The 20,083-nt window shown below is 37.9% G+C and overlaps 1 protein-coding gene across 10 annotated transcripts in view; it reads right to left on the reverse strand.

Annotated features, from left to right (window-relative positions):
* Positions 1–474: 474 nt before the first annotated feature.
* The window catches only part of ythdf3 (YTH N6-methyladenosine RNA binding protein F3), a 35,907-nt gene continuing 16,298 nt past the window's right edge, over positions 475–20,083 (reverse strand). For 8 of the 10 annotated variants that reach the window (XM_069921390.1, XM_069921389.1, XM_069921395.1 and 5 more), the window contains 4 exons: positions 13,604–15,163; positions 13,328–13,354; positions 5,455–5,509; positions 475–3,036 (listed from right to left, as the gene is read on the reverse strand). In XM_069921390.1, coding sequence (XP_069777491.1) covers positions 5,489–5,509; positions 13,328–13,354; positions 13,604–15,163 — 1,608 coding nt within the window. In that variant the 3' untranslated portion in view covers positions 475–3,036; positions 5,455–5,488. The remainder of the gene's footprint in view (positions 3,037–5,454; positions 5,510–13,327; positions 13,355–13,603; positions 15,164–20,083) is intronic. The other 2 variants (XM_069921392.1, XM_069921391.1) reach the window with 2 other exon arrangements.

Below are 20,083 nucleotides of genomic sequence, written 5' to 3' on the forward strand. Positions count from 1 at the left end.
GCATGCTTACACCTGCAATGTCCTCTTATTCTAATTTATGTATATCTGAATTTCATTAGCCATTCTTAAGGACAGACATGACCAACTTCCTCCATATTCTTTTCCAGATCTCTTCCTTTAACACAACCTCTGACAAAACTTCTTGAGTCCTCCAATATCTCATTACTTGTGAAATCTGATAGCACTTCAATGAAACAATCAGGAATACTTTATCATGGCAAAAGTGAATTGAACAATCAGTTGCTAAAACGCATAAAAATTTTGAAAATACAAATATCAGAATGTATTAAGGAACAAACTGAGCACAGGAACACATTTCTTGAGACTTTTTTTCCAAAATTTAAGTGAGATATGAAGAAATTATTCAATAGAATTGATAATATCAAAGTTCATTCAATTCACCCAGCAGAATGCAGAAAAATCCCTGCAGAAAAAGTGAAAATGTTAAATACACAAATGAATGAAATGAGACAATTTGATCTTTTAAGCTTTAATTATACACAAAACAGCAATTCAAATTTTGGGATAGAGGAAGTGATTGATGGTGCATGGGAGGATAAAGTGTAACTTGTGGGTTATTAGCACAGGCATAAAACAGCAATTAATTTTTAAAGTATAATAGAACAGTAAGCATTTTATTGAGATGCATATAAAGGTACGGGAATATAATTGGCTACGAGAAAGAATAGACCTTGTTAAAGTTTGATTGCATTTTTCTATTTCTTGGATAACTATCTGAATAATAAAAGTTCAATTTTAAAAAGCCATTCCAAAATAAGCTTAACTAAACAAAAGTCATTAGCACTGTATTAGAATAAGGGCTCCCAGTAGGACTTGAAAGTCCTCTAACTTGACATTTCTACAGAGATTTTTTTTTAATGAACCTTTAAATCAGGAACTTGTAATATTTTTGCATTCATGCAATACTTTCACTTCCTTTAATACATTTGCTGTTGTACATATTCTTTTACATTCTGCTTCTAATTTTGAAGATTTTTCTTTCACTGCCCCAGAATTAAAACAGGATTAAACAATTATTTTGACCAAGTACATTAAATTATCTTTGAAATATGGGAAGGAACTGCATTGTTAAAGCTCCAAGCTGATTTTTTATGTCAATCATTTAAATAAATCTGTTCTGATTTTACACTGCAAGGTCTGCAAAAGATGTATGATTTCATACAACATACTGAACGAGGGACAAAAATGCATGCAATGTTTGTGGATAATAAGGCTACAGATCTAATCTTAAAATATTATCAAATTAATGGAATCACAAATTTATACATAGTATCACATTTCACCTTGTTATAGGTGTAAATTGTTATTTGGGACAATATATAAACAGCATACAAAGATTAAACTAACAGTATCAAGAACAATTTAGAAAGTAAACAGAAGGCCAAGAGATATTTCCAGAAGTTACTAAATGTTCTATTTTCCATTACTAATTTTACCAAGTACTACAGCAACTGAAGTCAGTATAATAATTGGATTGAAAGAAAAAAATTACTACGTTTGAATTGGGGAACCCCATGATGTAAATGCATAGAAGTTTAACATATCAATGATAAATTACACTCAAATATCTTCATACTAGTTCAATTTAGTTCCAACATATGCATGAAACTATGAAATCATTTGTCTCAACGCCTTCATGTGTACAATGCATTTAAACTACTTGGGCAGGCAAACTCTAAATATGCACCTTTAACAACGTCAGATTTTAAATGACCCTGGACATTGTAAACACATGACAACTACAGGATAACATTAGGAGACTGCCAAATTTAAATACATTGAAAATAGTGTGCTAAAATAAATTAAACAGCCTTCAAGGTATGAACAGTGATTTAAGTACTGTGCTTGTAACAAGTCCATTTTGTATCCATTAGACTATTGGTACCTACTGAAAATGCACATTATAAATTAAGGCAATTACATCACTGAGACTCAATATATGTGGTATATGTAAACAGGAGACTATGGGCTCAGTATCTCCTAAGTTGGTTTATCTCTGTAAAGTAGCAATCAGAAAAATGAAAATGTGAAGCCACATTGTAAATTAATTCATGCCATAACACTTGCTAAAGAAGTACTGGATTTATTAAGCTAATGAATCATTTAGAGGAGAAAAAAATCACTTCCATGATAGTTTCCTGCCAGAAGGGCAAACATTCAAAGCTAGGAAGTTATATTTAAAAGATATAACACAATCTAAAAATTTAAATCAAACTGAGGTACATTTACTTAGGACAGTTTCAACAATGGTCGTATCAAACATCAAGCATTTCCTCCCTGGACAAATGCACTTTTCTGAAGCCTATGTAATACAGAATACAAAATAAAGAGCATTGCATTCAAATGTTTACACATACATTTAAAATTATATTTCAAAACAATTAATAATTTGGGTAAGAATCTTGCACAACTTCTGGTTTGTTTCGCATTTGGCAAAATATTAATTCAATTTATTTCCTTTATTGACTACAATAATTTTCACATAGGCGTTATATTGGATTCATTAGTTTGAACTAAAAATTACATGATATCCAAATTGTTTCCAGAGATAAAACTTAAAAATAAATCCTACAACAGAAAAAATCTGAAGAGCCAAGCATTTATTAATCTCAGATCATTGACCAAACTACACTCATTAATTGTTAGTATTAAACAAATTCAAATAAAAGGTTATTGGTTTCTCACTTGCTCTCAATTTCTGTAATTCATCTAAGAGGGTGAGCTTAGAAAGACACGAGTTACTGATAAAAGCTTAGGATGGCAGAAAGTGCTTGACAAAGTTATAGCGCTCAAATGTGTTTTGTGAGACAAGAGCATGAGGGCAAATGCAGTAATGAGAAAGAACATGGAAAGCCAATTTTGTGTTCAAGTGTTCTGTAGAGGTTGCCATGAGAAGTAAAGTTCCAATAATCATGTTCCTTGAAGATACTGCACATTTCCAAGGTTTATATCATTTTAGTGTTGTAAATCTGGCAGCGTATCTCCATTCAGTTACTACTTGCTCCTGTTCCGCTCCTGTAAATAGAGAAATATTAATGCCATAAAGGGAAATGTTAAGCATTTATCAACTTCAGAAAGATTACATTTGCAACTGCATTAAATACAAGGAGCTGTGATTGTCATGGGATTGTCAGTGGATTCTTAACCCTAACTGGCCTGCCAACATGATTGGTTACTTTTTTGCCACCCTCAAATTAGCTGAAAAATGAAATAAACAACTTTAAAATACTTCCCCAGTACATTGCACAATTGGGTAAGATCCAAATAAACCTCAACAAAGATTTTAGGCAACTTTGTATCCCCCTCAGAAAAATGTTATATTTGTAACACCAGCTATAAAAAAGCAATAATCCAGATTTTCCACGTTGGCAATGACAGCCAACTCAGTCAAATTACTGTATTCAATCATTGCTTGCTCACACGTCACATTCACACCAAATTAAATGACCAATCCCAAGAAAAAGTTACATAATTAAAGTCAAACACATTTTATTAGAGTTGCATATTGTTCATCATACTCTTCTAACAGAATCATACTGAAATTCATTGAAACATGCAAAACTGCCTTGCACCTACCTCAATTATTTGCCTTTTCAGTACAAGTAATCTTCTAATAATATACACAACACTCATCAGAGTTAGATGTGGAGGGCTGATCTAACTACCCTCCAAGTCTGGTCATGAGTCCTCAGTGATAGCAAGGTCTTCTGTAACTCGGTTAGGGGTTCAGAGTAATTCCCCGATAGATATTGGCAGAGCAAGAGTATGTTCTTCAATAAAGTTAGTAGTTTTAACAGATTTTAAATGTTTCCAACAATGAGTCTTTTTAAGCTATCAAGTTTGAAAATAATTTAAAATGAGTTGATTAGAAAAAGTCTAAACAAAAGTTGTAATAATTAACATTAAACTAAGGTAAAAAAACAAGAGTACAAAACAATAAGTTCCCAAATCAGTAAGGCTGGAATGTACATTAAAATTAACACTTGTCAAGCCTGATATGGCATATGAATGGCAACTCTCAGGTGCAATGCTAGAGAAATGAAGTTTCTTATTCGATTTATAGAGTCATGGCAGAAGTAGGATAGCACAATTAAGGACAACTCTGACTGAAATTTTAATGGCCGTAAGTTTATTTGCATTAATGTAGTAAAGTAATATTTTTTAAATCTACCCAAGTTGCCAATGCAATTCTATACTCGTCTTAAGCAAAAAAAAATGCCACGCAGCCATTTGACGCAAGTGGTCTAAAACTGCACAAATGCAATGAGCAGTGGACTATAGAAGTCTGAAATGTACCAGGTTAATAATAATTATCGAGAGGAAAACAGCACATGAATGGGCCAATCCTTGGAATAACTAAACATTATAGAGTTAAGGTTTTTGACACCACGTGATAAATCCACATGATTCCAAAGGGTTCTTCAATTACAATAGCATGAAAACATGTGTTGTGTTAATGCTTTTAAGAGCATTGTAGGGCATACTTTTACCCCCTCCATAAATCTTTGTCTGCGAAGCCAAGCCAAAGAGGGCATACTTGTATTTCTTTGAAAAAATGAAAAGGTCAAGAGCAAGCCACCAGTTTCCTCAGGCCTGCACAACCATTCAATGATCAGGCCTCAGCTCTTGTAGGGTAGTTCTTCATAACCCTGAATTATTAAGCTTTCAAGAAAATGTATCAATTGCCTTTTCAAGCATCTCCAATGATCCAGCCAGCAAAATTCTCCAGGGTAGAGAATTCCACAGATTCACCCACTCCTCCACAAAATAAACTTCTATGAAATAATTGTCTGTTGTAATGAAATCCTCTTGTTTGTGAATTTTCCGCTAGTGGAATCAACATCTATCCTTAAGTTTCATTAAGATCATCTTCGTCCTATATTCCCAAAATCATACATTTGTCAATTTTTGTCAAGTGTGATAGGACAACCCTGTCATCCAAGGAATTAGTCTCTCTGGACAGCTTCCAATGCGAGTATATGCTTACTTAAAAGAAGAGGTCAAAATCGCATGGCTCTCCAGCTAGAGCCTTATATACACCCTGTAACAACACTTCTAAGCTGCACTCCACTTGTAATAAAGGCCATTATGCCCATGCTTTCCTAACAACATGATTAACCTGTTGGCTAAACTTTTTTGTGTTACATTCACAAAAGCACCAAGATCTCTATTTCATTCAAGTTGCAGTTTTTCTACTTTTTGATAATTGTCTGCCTTTTGATTCCTTTTATATTTTGCCAACGTTTCACCCACTTAATCTATAATTCTGTCCAAGTCCAAATATCCTAATCACAACATACCATCGCATCTATTTCAGAATCATCAGTATTTGGAGATTGTACTGGGGACACATGAGAGGGCATTTATTTAGCGGCATTCATTTTGTTTTGTTATGTGCAGGAAATTCTTACCCCAAGCCTCTCAGATAATTACCTGTGAAGACATTTCCCTCAAAAGTTCAAGGCAGTTAAAATGAAATCACAGAGATCTGCAAATTTAAAATCAGTACACGAGTGAACAGATAGGTGTTTAATTTATAACTTAACATTCCAATCTTCAGACTTGTATCCTATGAAATTATGGGCAATTACAACTAAAATTTTTTTTTGTCTTTACTCCACTATTATTTTTCCAACAGTGATTTAGAAATTTAGTACAACTTAAACACAAGTGAAACAAAGGCATTACAGAAGACAGGACTTACTGATCTTCAATGAGAATATTTTCAGCTCATTTTAATGAGCAAGAACAAATCTGGAAGAACTGAAGAAAAAGTAACCCCTTTCCCCCCCCCACCCCCGTTAACAAGTATAATCTTGATAGAAAAACATTCAATTGATTCACTTGAGAAGGTGTGTGAAAAGCATGCATATCTGACGCAGATTTATACTATAGAGTGTTAAATTAATTTTCATGAAATTATGATTTTTAAATTCCCTTGTGTGATCCACATCAGAGTCTCATTATAGTTATTCAAATTTACAACTTCTAATAGATGATGTGGATGAGTAACTAACCAGAATGACAATATCAAAATAAAATGCTGATCAAAAGCAGTTCAATTGTAGGTGTATCCAATAAGTAGAAGATTTTAAAAGTGGCACAAGTGCACAACCCCAAACTCAGAAACAAAACTAATAAATACTGAAATATGGTAAACACAAATAGGAGGCCAAGAACAAAATGATTTTCACTCAATGAGGTGGAAGAAGGAGGAATACTAGCATTCTAAATAATAGAAAGTGTTGAACATAGAGCTGTTGTTTTGTTGAATTAAATCTGGTTATGAACTTTTACATTTAAACTTTCTCAGTATTTGATTTACCAAACTGCTTTAAAAGGTGATGAAAATAGATGGTCTTGTATATTCTTACATTGCTTTTGGCATTACTTTGTACCAATTCTGTCTATTAAATAGATATTATGCAATGAACTGATGAAATGTTGAAGAATATGGACACCCCCCCCCCCCCCCCCCCAAGTTAAAGAATACAAATGGTGTTTTCAAGGAAATGGCTGTCCATCACGCTGACAAGATGTTTACATTTAGACAGTAGATACAAGACTATGCAGGTATGTGCCTTTTGATGTTATGGGGCAGATTTCTGGAGACATGTTCATGAAACTATTTTTAAGTCAACTGGAGCCAAGTGTAAAATTTGCAGCCTTATTGACCATATTATGGTCTTGCAGCAACAAACAAGTTGGCTGCAAAAAGATCAGATGCTTCAGGTTACTGGGCCGATTGATCTAGGGCAGGCAACCTTTTTTCTCGCACAGGCTGGATGGGGTGTCAGTGGTTGGTGTGAACAGCAGGCCACACTGATGCTACCATAAATGAAATAATAAATAAGCAGATAGACAGATGGAATAATAAAATTAATTTGATGATATTTTTCAGGTGAGGGAAGGCATCATCAAAGCTGAAATGTACAAAAAATTGCAAGTTAGTCATTAAAATTACAATATTAAAAACAAACAAAAGTCAAAAAGGAGAAAAATCAGTCACAATGAAAACAAAGAGGGAGCTCTCACACAGAGAGAGGAAGTGACAAAAAGGGGACAGGGAGGGGTCTCTGGCACGGGAGAGGGGGAAGCCACACACCGAAGTGGGATAAACTTGGATCGCGGGCCAGAGGATGCCCACCCCTGATCTTTGGCATTCTAGATCCAGTGACCAGATCTCGCATGGAGGGTCACAACTGATTCCACGAGCAATATACAAGGTTCCAAATTCCAACAACATCCTTGTAAATTTTATCTGTACTCTCTTTTTGATCTTTCATGAAAGTAGGTAACCAAAACTGCACACAATACAATAAAATCCAGAATTCAAGCAATCCAAGCAATTGAGGAGATAAATAATAAATAAAAATTTAAATAAAAGTTCAAAATAGTAAAAGTACATTTTCTCCGAAGCAACACACAACCCTTTGGTGAAGATGAAAGCAAATATTCAGCCAGCAGGTGGTGCCCAGGATGAAGGGCCATTTGATGCCACTTGCTGCAGGGGAAACTCTCCAAGTGCCTCCCTATCCCTGCCTTGTCAGTACTTCCATCTTTATTAACATATTTTAAGGATTTTAGTAAGGTTTTATTTGTAAACTGGGGGGGCGGGGGGTTAATTACAATGGTGGCACAGTTGGCGTGGCAGTTCGTGCAACACTGTTGCTGTGCCAGTACCCTGGGTTTGAATTTAAATTTTATAAATTACTGTAATTACCTGATTAAAGTGAACTTTACATAAGGGTTACAATACTGATTTTCCTTTCAAATCATGTTACATTTTGCACTGTCTATTGTCTTTTACACGGTTTATTCTTAATGTGGGTGTATTAGTTAGGCATTGAAAGAGTGCCCTCAGACAACTAGAAAATTTGTATATCCAGCACCCGCAATCCCCATAGGTGCCAGAAACCAAGGATTTTACTATACTTCAAATGTGGCCTCACCAGTGACTCATGCAACTCCAACATAACATCTCAACTCTTGTACTCAAAAATTTGATTTATAAAGGCCAATGTACCCCAAGATGTCCTTATGTGCGATGCTACTTTTGAAGAGTTGTGCATCTGTATTCACAGATTCTTCTGTTCTGCCAGTCTGCTGTACCATATATATCGTGCAATTCCTACCGGATTTGTTCTCCTAAAGTGCAACATCTCACATTTGTTAAAATTAAATTCCATCTGCCATTTTACAGCCTATTTTTCCAGCTGGTTCAGATCCTGCTGCAAGCTTTGAAGCCCTTCCTCACTGTCCATTACACCCTCAATCTTAGTGTCATCTGCAAATTTGTTGATCCAATTTACATCATCGGCATTGTTGAGATAGATGACAAACAAGTACAATAGTCACAGGTCTCCAATCAGAGAGGCAATGCTCTACCACCATTCTGACTTCTCCCACAAAGCCACAACCAAACCTATATTTAACCTGCTGTCAGGCAAACAATTTTAAAAGGGCTTATAAAGCTCAATAGAACAGGACCCCCATAGCCTTAGCATTTCAAATTTCCATTCCCTCTTCCCACCAAATTTTACCTGACCTTCTGAGGCTTTCCAGCATTTTTAGTTTTTATTTGCCATTTTCATCATTTGCTGTTCTTTGTCTTCACTACTTCTACTCGTTTTCATTTACCTATTTTTTTTCATGGTTGAGGATTTGACATCTTCCTAATTGAAACCTAAATTGATGCTTTGACATGACTAGTTTAAGATCATTACATTCAGATCTAAATGTTCAAACCCATTAAAAAATCTTTTTGAACATTTCAACATTAAATTTGAATGAACATCTGGCTTCATCACTGATGTCAATTTCATGTTACCCCCATGTTACAGAAGTGGTTGCATTCCGAGGGACAGCATGATTAACGTAGCAGTTAACACAACGCTATTAGAGCGCCAGCGGCCTGAGTTCAAATCTGCCGCTGATTGTAAGGAGTTTGTATATTCTCCCCATCTCTGCATGGGCTTCTTCCTGCTCTGGATTCTGCCCATCCTTCAAAAACCTATGGGGGTTTGCAGATTAATTGAGGTAATTTGGAAGCAAGGGTTCATCTAAATTTAAAATTTGTTCTTTTGGTCATTATCTGTAAAGCAAATTCTTGTTTCCCATTGAATCCCATGTTATAAGTTGAGATGTTTTCTATAAGATGTCTTTCTCATGTTAAGTCACTTTAAAAAAAAAAATCAGAAATGACAAAGTGATCCACTGCTTTGGTTCAACATTGGATTCAGATGGACAAGACTCATGAAAGAAGCAAATATTGTCATTTCCCCCCCCCCTTTTTTGGTCACTCAATACTCGGGCAACAAGAGAATTGGACATGGCATTGCCGTGTTAATTGGATTAATAGTTGCAACAGAGTTCCTCCTTTGCCACACCCATTTCAGTCCAAAAACATGAAAAAATGCCAGAGTGCAACACAATCACCTTCTTCAGCAAAAGGCATTTTCTCTGACCAAGGTTCGAAGATTAAGGGTGGGTTTAGGAACCAAGGATAGTAAGGATTTGAAGGGTTGGAATTCATGGGAAAAGAGTTGGAACTGCAGTAAAGGCCAAGGAATTACTTAAAGAAGCAGGCCATAGTTACCTCAGCTCTCAAAGAATTACTTTGAATTAACCCTGGCTTCCTCCTTTCCACTTCTGAAAAAATGCTGCATAGTTAAACAGCATGGTAGAGGTGAGTTCTGAATACATCTACTAGCATCAATTCCCTTTCTACCTTTCAATAAAATAATTTGCATCTCAAGTCATTCAAAGATCATATTTAAATCCACAAATGTTTGTACAGGTATGCAGCACTTAACATCCATGATACATTCTATGAAATTGGGTGCTATACTCTATTTAGCAAAACTATATGGGCCACCGTGACGGATGGGGAACCAAAGAAGAGGTACAAGGACTGCCTAAAGAAATCTCTTGGTGCCTGCCACATTGACCACTGCCAGTGGGCTGATATCGCCTCAAACCGTGCATCTTGGCGCCTCACAGTTCGACGGGCAGCAACCTCCTTTGAAGAAGACCGCAGAGCCCACCTCACTGACAAAAGACAAAGGAGGAAAAACCCAACACCAACCCCAACCAACCAATTTTCCCTTGCATCCGCGTCTGCCTGTCCCACATCGGAATTTTCAGCCACAAACGAGCCTGCAGATGACGTGGACATTACCCCTCCATAAATCTTCGTCCGCGAAGCCAAGACAAAGAAAGAAGATGGGATACTGTAATGTACATATAAACATTTTATTTGTAAGTAGGGATCAAGGGACCAACCCAGGGCTGTGGGGAGAGAGCAAGGCAGTTGCATTAGTTTGGACTGATTATAGGGCTGCGGGGAGAGCTGGGCAGTGATATTAGCTTGGACTGATACAGGCAGCAGGGAGAGAACAGGGCAGTGGAATTAATTTGGGTATACAATTTCTTATAGGTAGTGATCGTGGTAACTGAGTAACTATGAGACTATGGACGTGCACGCAGTCCGACAATGCTCGAACGGACATTACGTGAAGCATGCCTTTATTTAAGAATACAAGACTGGCACAACAAAGATTAAAACATATTCTTCTTTAATCTTTTAACTAGCTGGTAATTCAGAGACCGTTTTGAGTTCTGTGTGCCTGATGGAGATGTGGGGGGGCTGGTAGTCATGGTGGGGAGCTCGGCTGCACCATTTCATCTGATGCAAGGATCGACAAAGAGAGACAACAGACTCGCCAAGGCAAATAGCACCTTTGGAAGACTATACAAAAGAGTCTGGAAAAACAACCACCTGAAGAAACACACAAAGATCAGCATGTACAGAGCCGTTGTCATACCCACGCTCCTGTTCGGCTCCGAATCATGTGTCCTCTATCGGCATCACCTACGGCTCCTAGAACGCTTCCATCAGCGCTGTCTCCGCTCCATCTTCAACATTCATTGGAATGACTTCATCACCAACATCGAAGTACTCAAGCTGGCAGAGTCCGCAAGCATCGAATCCATGCTGCTGAAGACCCAACTGCGCTGGGTGGGTCACGTCTCCAGAATGGAGGGCCATCGCCTTCCCAAGATCGTGTTCTATGGCGAGCTCTCCACTGGCCACCGAGACAGAGGAGCACCAAAGAAGAGGTACAAGGACTACCTAAAGAAATCTCTTGGTGCCTGCCACATTGACCATCGCCAGTGGGCTGATATTGCCTCCAATCGTGCATCTTGACGCCTCACAGTTCGGCGGGCAGCAACCTCCTTTGAAGAAGACTGCAGAGCCCACCTCACTGACAAAAGACAAAGGAGGAAAAACCCAACACCCAACCAACCAATTTTCCCTTGCAACCGCTGCAACCGTGCCTGCCTGTCCCGTATCGGACATGTCAGTCACCAACGAGCCTGCAGCAGACGTGGACATACCCCTCCATAAATCTTCGTCCGCGAAGCCAAGCCAAAGAGAATTCAGAGTCTTGGCTTTATTTATTTGTACAACTCATTAGCAGAGTGACTGATTTTCATCTAAACAAATTCTTTTAATGTTAGCAAGCTCTTCAGTTCTTTCACACTTCAAATTACAAATCATCTCCATCTTCCAATCAAATTTAGCAGATCCCACACACCAAATGTCCTCTTACCAAATGTTTCCATTTCTTAACTTATATTCCCATTTCTTCTATGCTCTGCCTTTTACTTTTGGATTGCTAAGCTTGCAATAATTTTGTCCTTCATCAAAAGGAGTTAAACAAAATAATGGTGCAAAACAGAACAAAGTAAATCATGATGGAGACCACTACCTGAGTTTGGGACATAGGGTAATGAACACAACTCATCCTCCATGCCTAAATAGCCTTGAGAAGTAGTGGTGAGCCTCATTTTTAGATTGTTGCTGTCCGCATGGTCAAAACATTGCCTCAAGTGTGACAAGGGGGTTCCATGATTCAGAACAATGAAGGAACTGGCTATTATTTACAAGCCAAGGTAGTGTTCCAATTATGTCCATGGTGCCTTTTCCTCTTTGGTGGTAGAGGTTGGTAGATACTGAACAGATAGGTCAACTGAAGCAAGTGCTGTGAATAGTTACACAGGTTGCATGTTAATTAAGCAAACTATTGTGTGTGTGTGTGTGTGTGTGTGTGTGTGTGTGTGTGTGTGTGTGTGTGTGTGTGTGTGTGTGTGTGTGTAAGTAAAAATTAATAAAATGGAATGTTTCTGTATCTGCAACAATAGTGATGCTTCATTAATTCATAGGTTTTGGACATGCCAGATTCTTGAGAAATATTCGATTGAAATATTTCAAACTTCCTCTGTGCTTTTTAGGTTAATTTTGAGCAAAATCCCCAAATTGCTTTATTTGGTATTGTTGGAGAGAGGGACATAACCTTAACGACATCTGAGCTACGTTTTAGCTTTTATTTCTCTTTCGGCTAGGCGGGCGGTGTTGCTTAGATGGAAAGACGTTACCCCACCTAATCATGCTCAATGGTTACGTGACATATTTAAACTTAGAGAAGATTAGAGGGCCAATTTCCGATTTGAATGCACATTTTCAAACACTGTGGATTTGAATTTGACATTTTTTGAATTACTTATCATCTTTGATTTGTGATGAAAGTAGAAATGTTGACTAATGAGGTAATTTATCATTCTGGTAAGAATTCTGTCTTTTTTTGGCCAAATAGTTTCTTTCTTGGTAGTGGGTTTCAATTTTCTTTTTTTTTAAAATATCAATACAATATAATCTGCTTGATTGGAGTACCTTGGATGAAATAATATGATTTAAGTGTAATGTATCTTTTTGAATTTTAACATACTGCATTTTCCACTGTTAATAAAAATATTGAAACTAAATGTTTCTTCATCACTCAATGTATTTTACTCAGCCTCTTACCCATCTCTTGTCGAGATGGCTGATAGGATATTGATTAATTTTCTGATCACTGATGATTCCCAAAGTGAAGAATTCATTGATAAAAGGGGAAGTGGCAAAACTTCCACATCTACAACCAAGAGCCTGGTTTAGTGTGGCAAAAGATGTGTCATGAATCAGACCAACAATGTGAAAGGAAGAAGCAAATGTGTAAGCAATATTAAGTGTGGAATGAAAGTACAGATGGCACTGAGAAAAACATGTTTTCCAAGAACATTCAGCTAATTAGATTCAGAGCTTTTCTTCAAGGTTTAAAACCAGCCGGATAATCAAAATCAGCCCAGTATATGATGCCACAAGTGCTCACAATAGTGAGGAAAAAGTGCTCCAAAAACTTATTTTAGATTTCATTCATTTAAAAATTCTTGGTAACTCATTTAAATAGTTCTTGTGAATTACCCATGTATTTTCCAGCTTGTCTCTCCACTGTTGGTATAAATGTACAAATTATGCCTCTTCTTTCTTTGATACTTATTGATATGCTAATTTAACATATCTAGCATACCCTGAACCCAACTTTTTAACTCGATGATCACCTTCTACTGTCATCCAGAATACTTTAAAATAGGCTGTCCAACACTAGTCAACATCTGTTAAAATTGTAACCTAAAAACCCAACAAACAAAATCACATGACACGAGTGCAAACTACAAGTATTATTGGTTCTATACTTACCCTACGTATGGCTTCCTCCTCTTCTTGACGTTTTTCATAATGTGCAAAATCATCAAAGATTGAAGTGGTATGCTTGTAAGTAGCAATTATTTTAAGCACTTGCTTGGCTTTTTCTAGGGGCACCTCCTGTGTGTCCCTTGAGTTGGTAACTGGCTTGTTATCATTGTTTTCCAAACGGATATGTCGCAGCTGGTTATTGGGTACATCTTTTACAAAGATCCACTTCACTTCAAACTTGCCCTTCCATTTATCCTGTGACCACACTCCAGCATAAGCGTTATAGTCCACAGCTGACTTCATTTCAGCCACTCCACAAAAATGTCCACTTCCATTTACACTAAACAGTAAATAGAGTGGCCCTTTACTGTTCAAAGAGCGAAAAGCAGCATCCAAACGTTTATTACCATGCTCAGTACTGCACCAAATAGAATATTTGATGGAACGATGGATATCATCCTCAGAGTAGCTTTTAATTATAAATACTCGACCAGTCTTCAGACTCCAGTCAAAATCTTTGGGGTTGTAGTTGTGTATGCCTTTTAGCTTTTCCAATACTGGATGCACTTCTCCTCCAGGTGGTGAAGTGCTTAAAGAGGCCATTGCCAACACAAAACTTTCACTATTGGTACCACTGTTCTGATTGAAGCCAGCTCCCCGATTGCGAGGAGCCACCCAGCGGTTTTGTAACTGCTGCTGAACCTGAGGTTGTTGAGGCCCGATGTGCTGTGGTTGTTGATGTGCTGGTTGGGTCTGAATAGTAATTGGTTGCTGTGGAAGCTGATGTTGCTGGATTACAACCTGAGGAGGCAGAACTTGCTGTGTGGGTGGGGCTTTGGGCACATTACCTTTGTCTTCCCAAGTTCCAATATTCATGTTGTGTTTTATAGGTGGAGGTGGCACTGCAGATCCACCCAATCCCATGTTAGTCTTAGGCTTTAGCTTGGGTTGAGGCTTTGCAGGTTTCCTAGCAATAGCAGCCCATGATGTTGGTTTAGGTGTTGAAGTTGTAGTTGCTGGAATGCTATTAGCAACAATACTACTGCACATACCTGTATTACTAAGAGCTGAACCTACAGTTTTAGTGACAGCTGTTGTCATATCTCCTCCAATCTTTAGTCCAGTCATGCCTTGCTCAATGCTATTAATGCCAGGCACTTTACTCAAAGAGTCACTTCCAAATCCAGCTTGTCCATCAGCTATGGCTCTTCCAAGAGAACTGGGTGGGTATCCATAACTGTTATTATATGCAGAACTTTGTGTTGACTGTCCTTGAGATCCACTTGCTCCCCAAGTGGAAAAGTCTGCATTCCCAGGAAAAAAGTTAAATCCATGTTGATTCAAGAATGGTGGGGTGCTGCCCAAGGCCCCTGGTTGATTAAATACACCATCCGGTATAAAGTGATGCTCACCATTGCTCATCTGTCCATATGTTGTTAAGTATGGCATTGGAGGATCTCCCCCTGTTGACCAGGGAGCTTCACCGAGTGAATAGGGAAATCCAATGGAAGGAGCATAGTAACTGGGCATGTATGGGTCTGACATTGGTGGGTAGCTGTTGCTCTGCAAGAAATAAAAACAAAATTTAATCTATAAACACTGAAGAGGTACTATAATTTTTCTACACAATTCTGCAGTATGGTTCATTCCAAATCAGTATTCATGCTGTTATACCAAGATATTAGCAATTAATAAGCAAAAATAACAATTTAGTGCACCTCCAAGGTCAGAAGATGCAATTATTTGGTGAATTAGAAGTTAAAGCATCATTTAAAAAACCCCAGCAAATTTAAAAAAGTTTGCCTGTTAGCCAAAAGACAATTTTTTCAGATATGGTACACATTTCCTTACAAGATGAGACAATATTTAACTGATAATATGATTGCATGAACACCATGTACTTCCTCATTGGTAATTGTTATGACCCAATAAAGATATTCAAACATACTAAAAATACAAATGGATTTTTTTTAGTTGCACATTTTAAACCACAGGTGGCAAGTTTCAAATGCTTATCTGTGACCAACGTATACAAAATTAATCAAGACTGCAAAGAATTATTTACAAATTCACACTTTCCAGATATGCAGTAATTCTAGGAATTCCATTCCCAAGTACAAGACAAACCTAACTTTTTTTTAAATTACATTGATTCCAGATTGTGCACGAGTAGCCAGTGATTCTGTCATAAAATGTACAGCACTTTACAGATTTCTACACGTGCACTTCAATGTCAAATGCACTGGGGGCAGGGATGTGCTCGGGCTCAGAAACCAGCACAAATATCCTCCTGCATAGTCCTTGAATCCACCATTTATTCAGGTATTGTTTCTAATCTTCATGATAGAAGGGGCCAGAAACACACTGTACAAGGACCCCCAATTTCACACATTTAGCATAGCCCCATTTGTGACACCAACCTTTACTTCACCAAGCAAACAAAAAGCCTTTTTAAATTGTATTGCAATTGTTTTGTTTTCCCAATTCATTTCAATTTCATGACTTGAAATACATTTATCAATAAATTTAAGTATATTTCCATTGTTTCTGAATGCCTCCAAAGATACTAAATCAGTGGAAAGATTTTCTGATGGCATAAGCTAAAGTGGTAAGGAGCCATACAACTAATGTGGAAGTCAAGCCTGAGCTACAAGCCAGTTCAAGAACAATTCAGTCGATCATTTCAATTAACTGAACTTAAAGTTCCAAACTGAAAATTTTTAAATTACAAAACTTAGAGCCTGCATAAAATTTATATGCAAGACCACGTAAATGCAGTTTCATTGAAGAACCCTAGTTGATTGAGTCCCCATTAAATCATCCTAGCTTCTGCAACAATAAAGCTGTAAAATTATAAATGCCCAACATTATTCTTGTTTGAAATACCCAGAATTTTTTTTCTATTCTGCCATTTCCCTAATTATAAGCAATCTTTTAAATTCTTGAATAATAGGCATTTAACTAATTTAAACAGGTTTCAGTACACAAGGTCAGTAAATACAGTAGCTGGATGCACCATTGTGTTCGGAAATGACTACCAGAGAGGACTCGCCAAGCTAAGACAAACTCAGGGGTCTGTGACCGCCAAACCCTTCCCAACATCCTTTGATCCAATGTTATCTTTGGAGAATAAAATTGAGAGGACAAGATTGCTGGACGAGAAAGACACGAAAAATTGTGTTTCATGGAGACATAGCTCACCCCCAACTGTCCAGACACTGCCCTTCAGCCTGAAGGCTCTTTATATTGCATGAATGGGATGGAGTCCTCGGATAAAGGAAAAGGCGGCAGTGTCTTCTTCACGTCCATGGGGAGATCCTGTCCCATGGCTGTTCTCTTCATCTGGAAAATCTGATGAAGTGCCAACCCTTCCATCTCCCGAGGGAGTTCACCTCCATGTCCTGAATGCAGTCTACATCCCTCCACAGCCAGATGTTATGTTAGCTCTTGAGGATTTATAGGCCATGAATACCTCAACACCTTCTCAGTTGTTACTGGGGACTTCACCCAGGTCATCTTAAAGTTGCTACTCCTACCAGTATATCTCCTGCAACACCAAGGGATTTTTCGACCACTGCTACACTACCATCAAGGATTCTGACTGCTCCATTCTAGGCCCGCACTTTGGAAAATTGGACCACCTAGCTGTGCATCTCCTTGCGTACAGACAGAAACTGAAGAGCACATAACCCGTAGCAAACATTCTAAGGCACTCTGTAAGGGTAGAAAAGTGGCATGGTGTCTGTCTGGAGTCATAAAACTGAATTACTTTCAAGGACTCAGCAGTGAATCTGAAGGAACAAGCCATAGTGACAATGCCATAAAAAATGCACAGATGAATGTGTTCCTAACCAAAAACCATGAATGAACTAAGAGATTTGCAAATACTGAAGACCAGATCTGTAGCATTCAGATCAGGCAATTCAGAAATATGCAGAAAGACCAGGTACAAATTGGTTATGCAAAAAGACAATTCTGGACCAATTTGGAGTCTTTTGCAAGTCACCACATCCTACAAGGTGAAACAAGGTCGTATCATTAAATGTGATACATCTCTTCAGGACAAGTTCAATGCTTTCTATGCTTGCTTTGAAAGGAAAAGCAATGAAGCACCCTCATAAGGCCCCACCACCTGATGATTCTGTGGCCCCAGTTTCTGATGCTGACATGAACAGAACTTGGGGGAAATCCTTGAAAAGCATCCAGCCAAACTGCATTCCTGACTGTACTGGCTGAAGTTTTTGCAGACACTTTCAACCTATCGCTACACTAATCAGAGTTCCCACCTGCTGCATAATAACAAATTATTTTGGTGTCCAAATGCTGCAAGGTGACCTGCCTCAATGATCAACAGCCAGTGGCACTTGTATCTACCATGAAGAGCTTTGAGTAATTGGCTGCGAAGCAGATGAATTGGCTTGGAAAGGACTTGATCCTACTTCAATTTGCCTAATGTCACCTCGCTGGCCCTCAACTTTGCAATAGATCATCTGGACCACAGGAACACCTACATCAGGCTGTTGTCCACTGACTATAGCTTGGCATGGAATACTACCATGCCAGCAAATCTCAGAATCAAATTAAGGGATCTGAGATTTTGTTCACCTCTCAGCAACTGGATCCTTGACTTCCTCATCGACAGACCCCAATTAATGTAAATCGGCAACATCACCTCCTCTATGCTAACCATCAACACAGGGTCACCTCCAAAGCTGCTTGCGTGGTCCCTGCTTTACTCCCTGTGCATTCATGATAAGAAGCCAAGTTCAACTTCAGCATAATCTATAAATATGCTGACTCCACCAATGTTGGCCAAATTACTGGAAATAACAAGATGGAAATTACTGGAAATAACAAGATGGAAATCAAGAATGTGGTTGGGTAGTGATAGAGCAACAGCATTGCTCTCAATAAACACCAATGAACTCAATGTCAATTTTAGGAATGAGAGGCTGCGGGATCAGATATCTGTCCGGATTGATGGGACAGAGGTGGAGACAGCAAGTTCCTGTGAGTCCATATTTCAGAAGACCCCTCCCTGAGCCAGCACAGAGACAATAGTGAAGACACACCAACAAATACTTTTAAGAAGTTCCAGGAAATATAGCATATTATCAGATACAGTATAGCTCCGATTATCTGAAATCAGATTCTCCGAATCCTCAGTTATCCAAATTTTTCTTTTAAATTTCAGATAAATGAGGATATCTGAAGCAAATCAGAAATCCCAATTTATCTGATTTTTTTTCTTGGAGCCGAACTGATAGAGGACCTCAGGCTCCCGGCAGCGGCAGGAGCAAGATCCTTGGGTTCCCAGCACAAGCGTGGCTTTGGTGGGGAAGTGTTGGTGATGGGCGTTAGCCAGCATTTTTTTTGTGAGAATTAAACATGAAATCTTAAAAAGCCATACCTTGTTGTCTGTTGTTTAAACACTGTTACAAGTGATTTGCTGTTGCTATTAGGCTGTTTTTTTTTAAAAAAAATGACCAATTCTCCAAAAAATGTTTATCCAAAATAGACCCAGTCTCGACCATTTTAGATAATCGGAGTTATACTGTACTTCATACTTCCACAGGGATACAGTGGAAAGTGTATGAACAGGTTGTATCACACCCTGATTTAATAATTCAAGTGCTCAGGAATGCAAAAAGCTGTAGAAGGAAGCAAAGAGAACCAGGTCCATCACAGGATCTGACCTCTCAATCACTGAAAACACCCATGTGAGTCCCTTCTCCAAAAGGTAGCCGCCGTCATAAAGAACTGCCATCAAGCTAGTAACAACATCTTCTCACTTCCACCTCTAGTTTCAAGAAGTTTCTTTACAATGATCAGATGCTTAAACCTCTCCTTTTTATACAAATCATGAAATGCTCCACCACTACAAAACAAATTATCTTCATTATTGTAACCCCACTATTTTTCTTGCACTGTAATAAGGATGAATATTTTTATTCTATCCATCTTTTGTATTGATCTCTTTCATGTATACTGTTGTAGTTTTTCTTCTTCTGAAGCACCTGTTCAAGTGTAGCAAGAATTGCAGTGCATATTTACTTTGTACAATGTTTATATTAAACTCTCTATCATATAAATTCGATACAGCAAGACTTTCAGACTAACAGCAAAGAACAATTGTGAGAAGCAAAAGACTAATGAGGAAAAAAAGCTATCAAATGTAAAGATTCTAGTGGGCAACTGGCTAGCATGCAAGACAGGAATCCCTGGTTGTTTTTAAATTGTTCTTAACCTAGATTTGAGATAATTATACATCTTTCAATCATGATCAGTTATTTTAGCATGGATAAGGCCCTCTTTCCAGTTGCACATACTTTTAATCCATTCTTTAAAATCAAATCACAATAGCTGAACTATTTACACAACCTTTACACAAACGTCATTTAATTTAAAGTTGTATTTAAAAGTAACAAAGTTCAACATATTGGTGGCTAAAACTCATTTCCAACTTGCTTAGCTCTAAATAAT

Source organism: Narcine bancroftii, chromosome 2, assembly GCF_036971445.1.
Source record: "Narcine bancroftii isolate sNarBan1 chromosome 2, sNarBan1.hap1, whole genome shotgun sequence".
NCBI classification, from domain to species: domain Eukaryota; kingdom Metazoa; phylum Chordata; class Chondrichthyes; order Torpediniformes; family Narcinidae; genus Narcine; species Narcine bancroftii.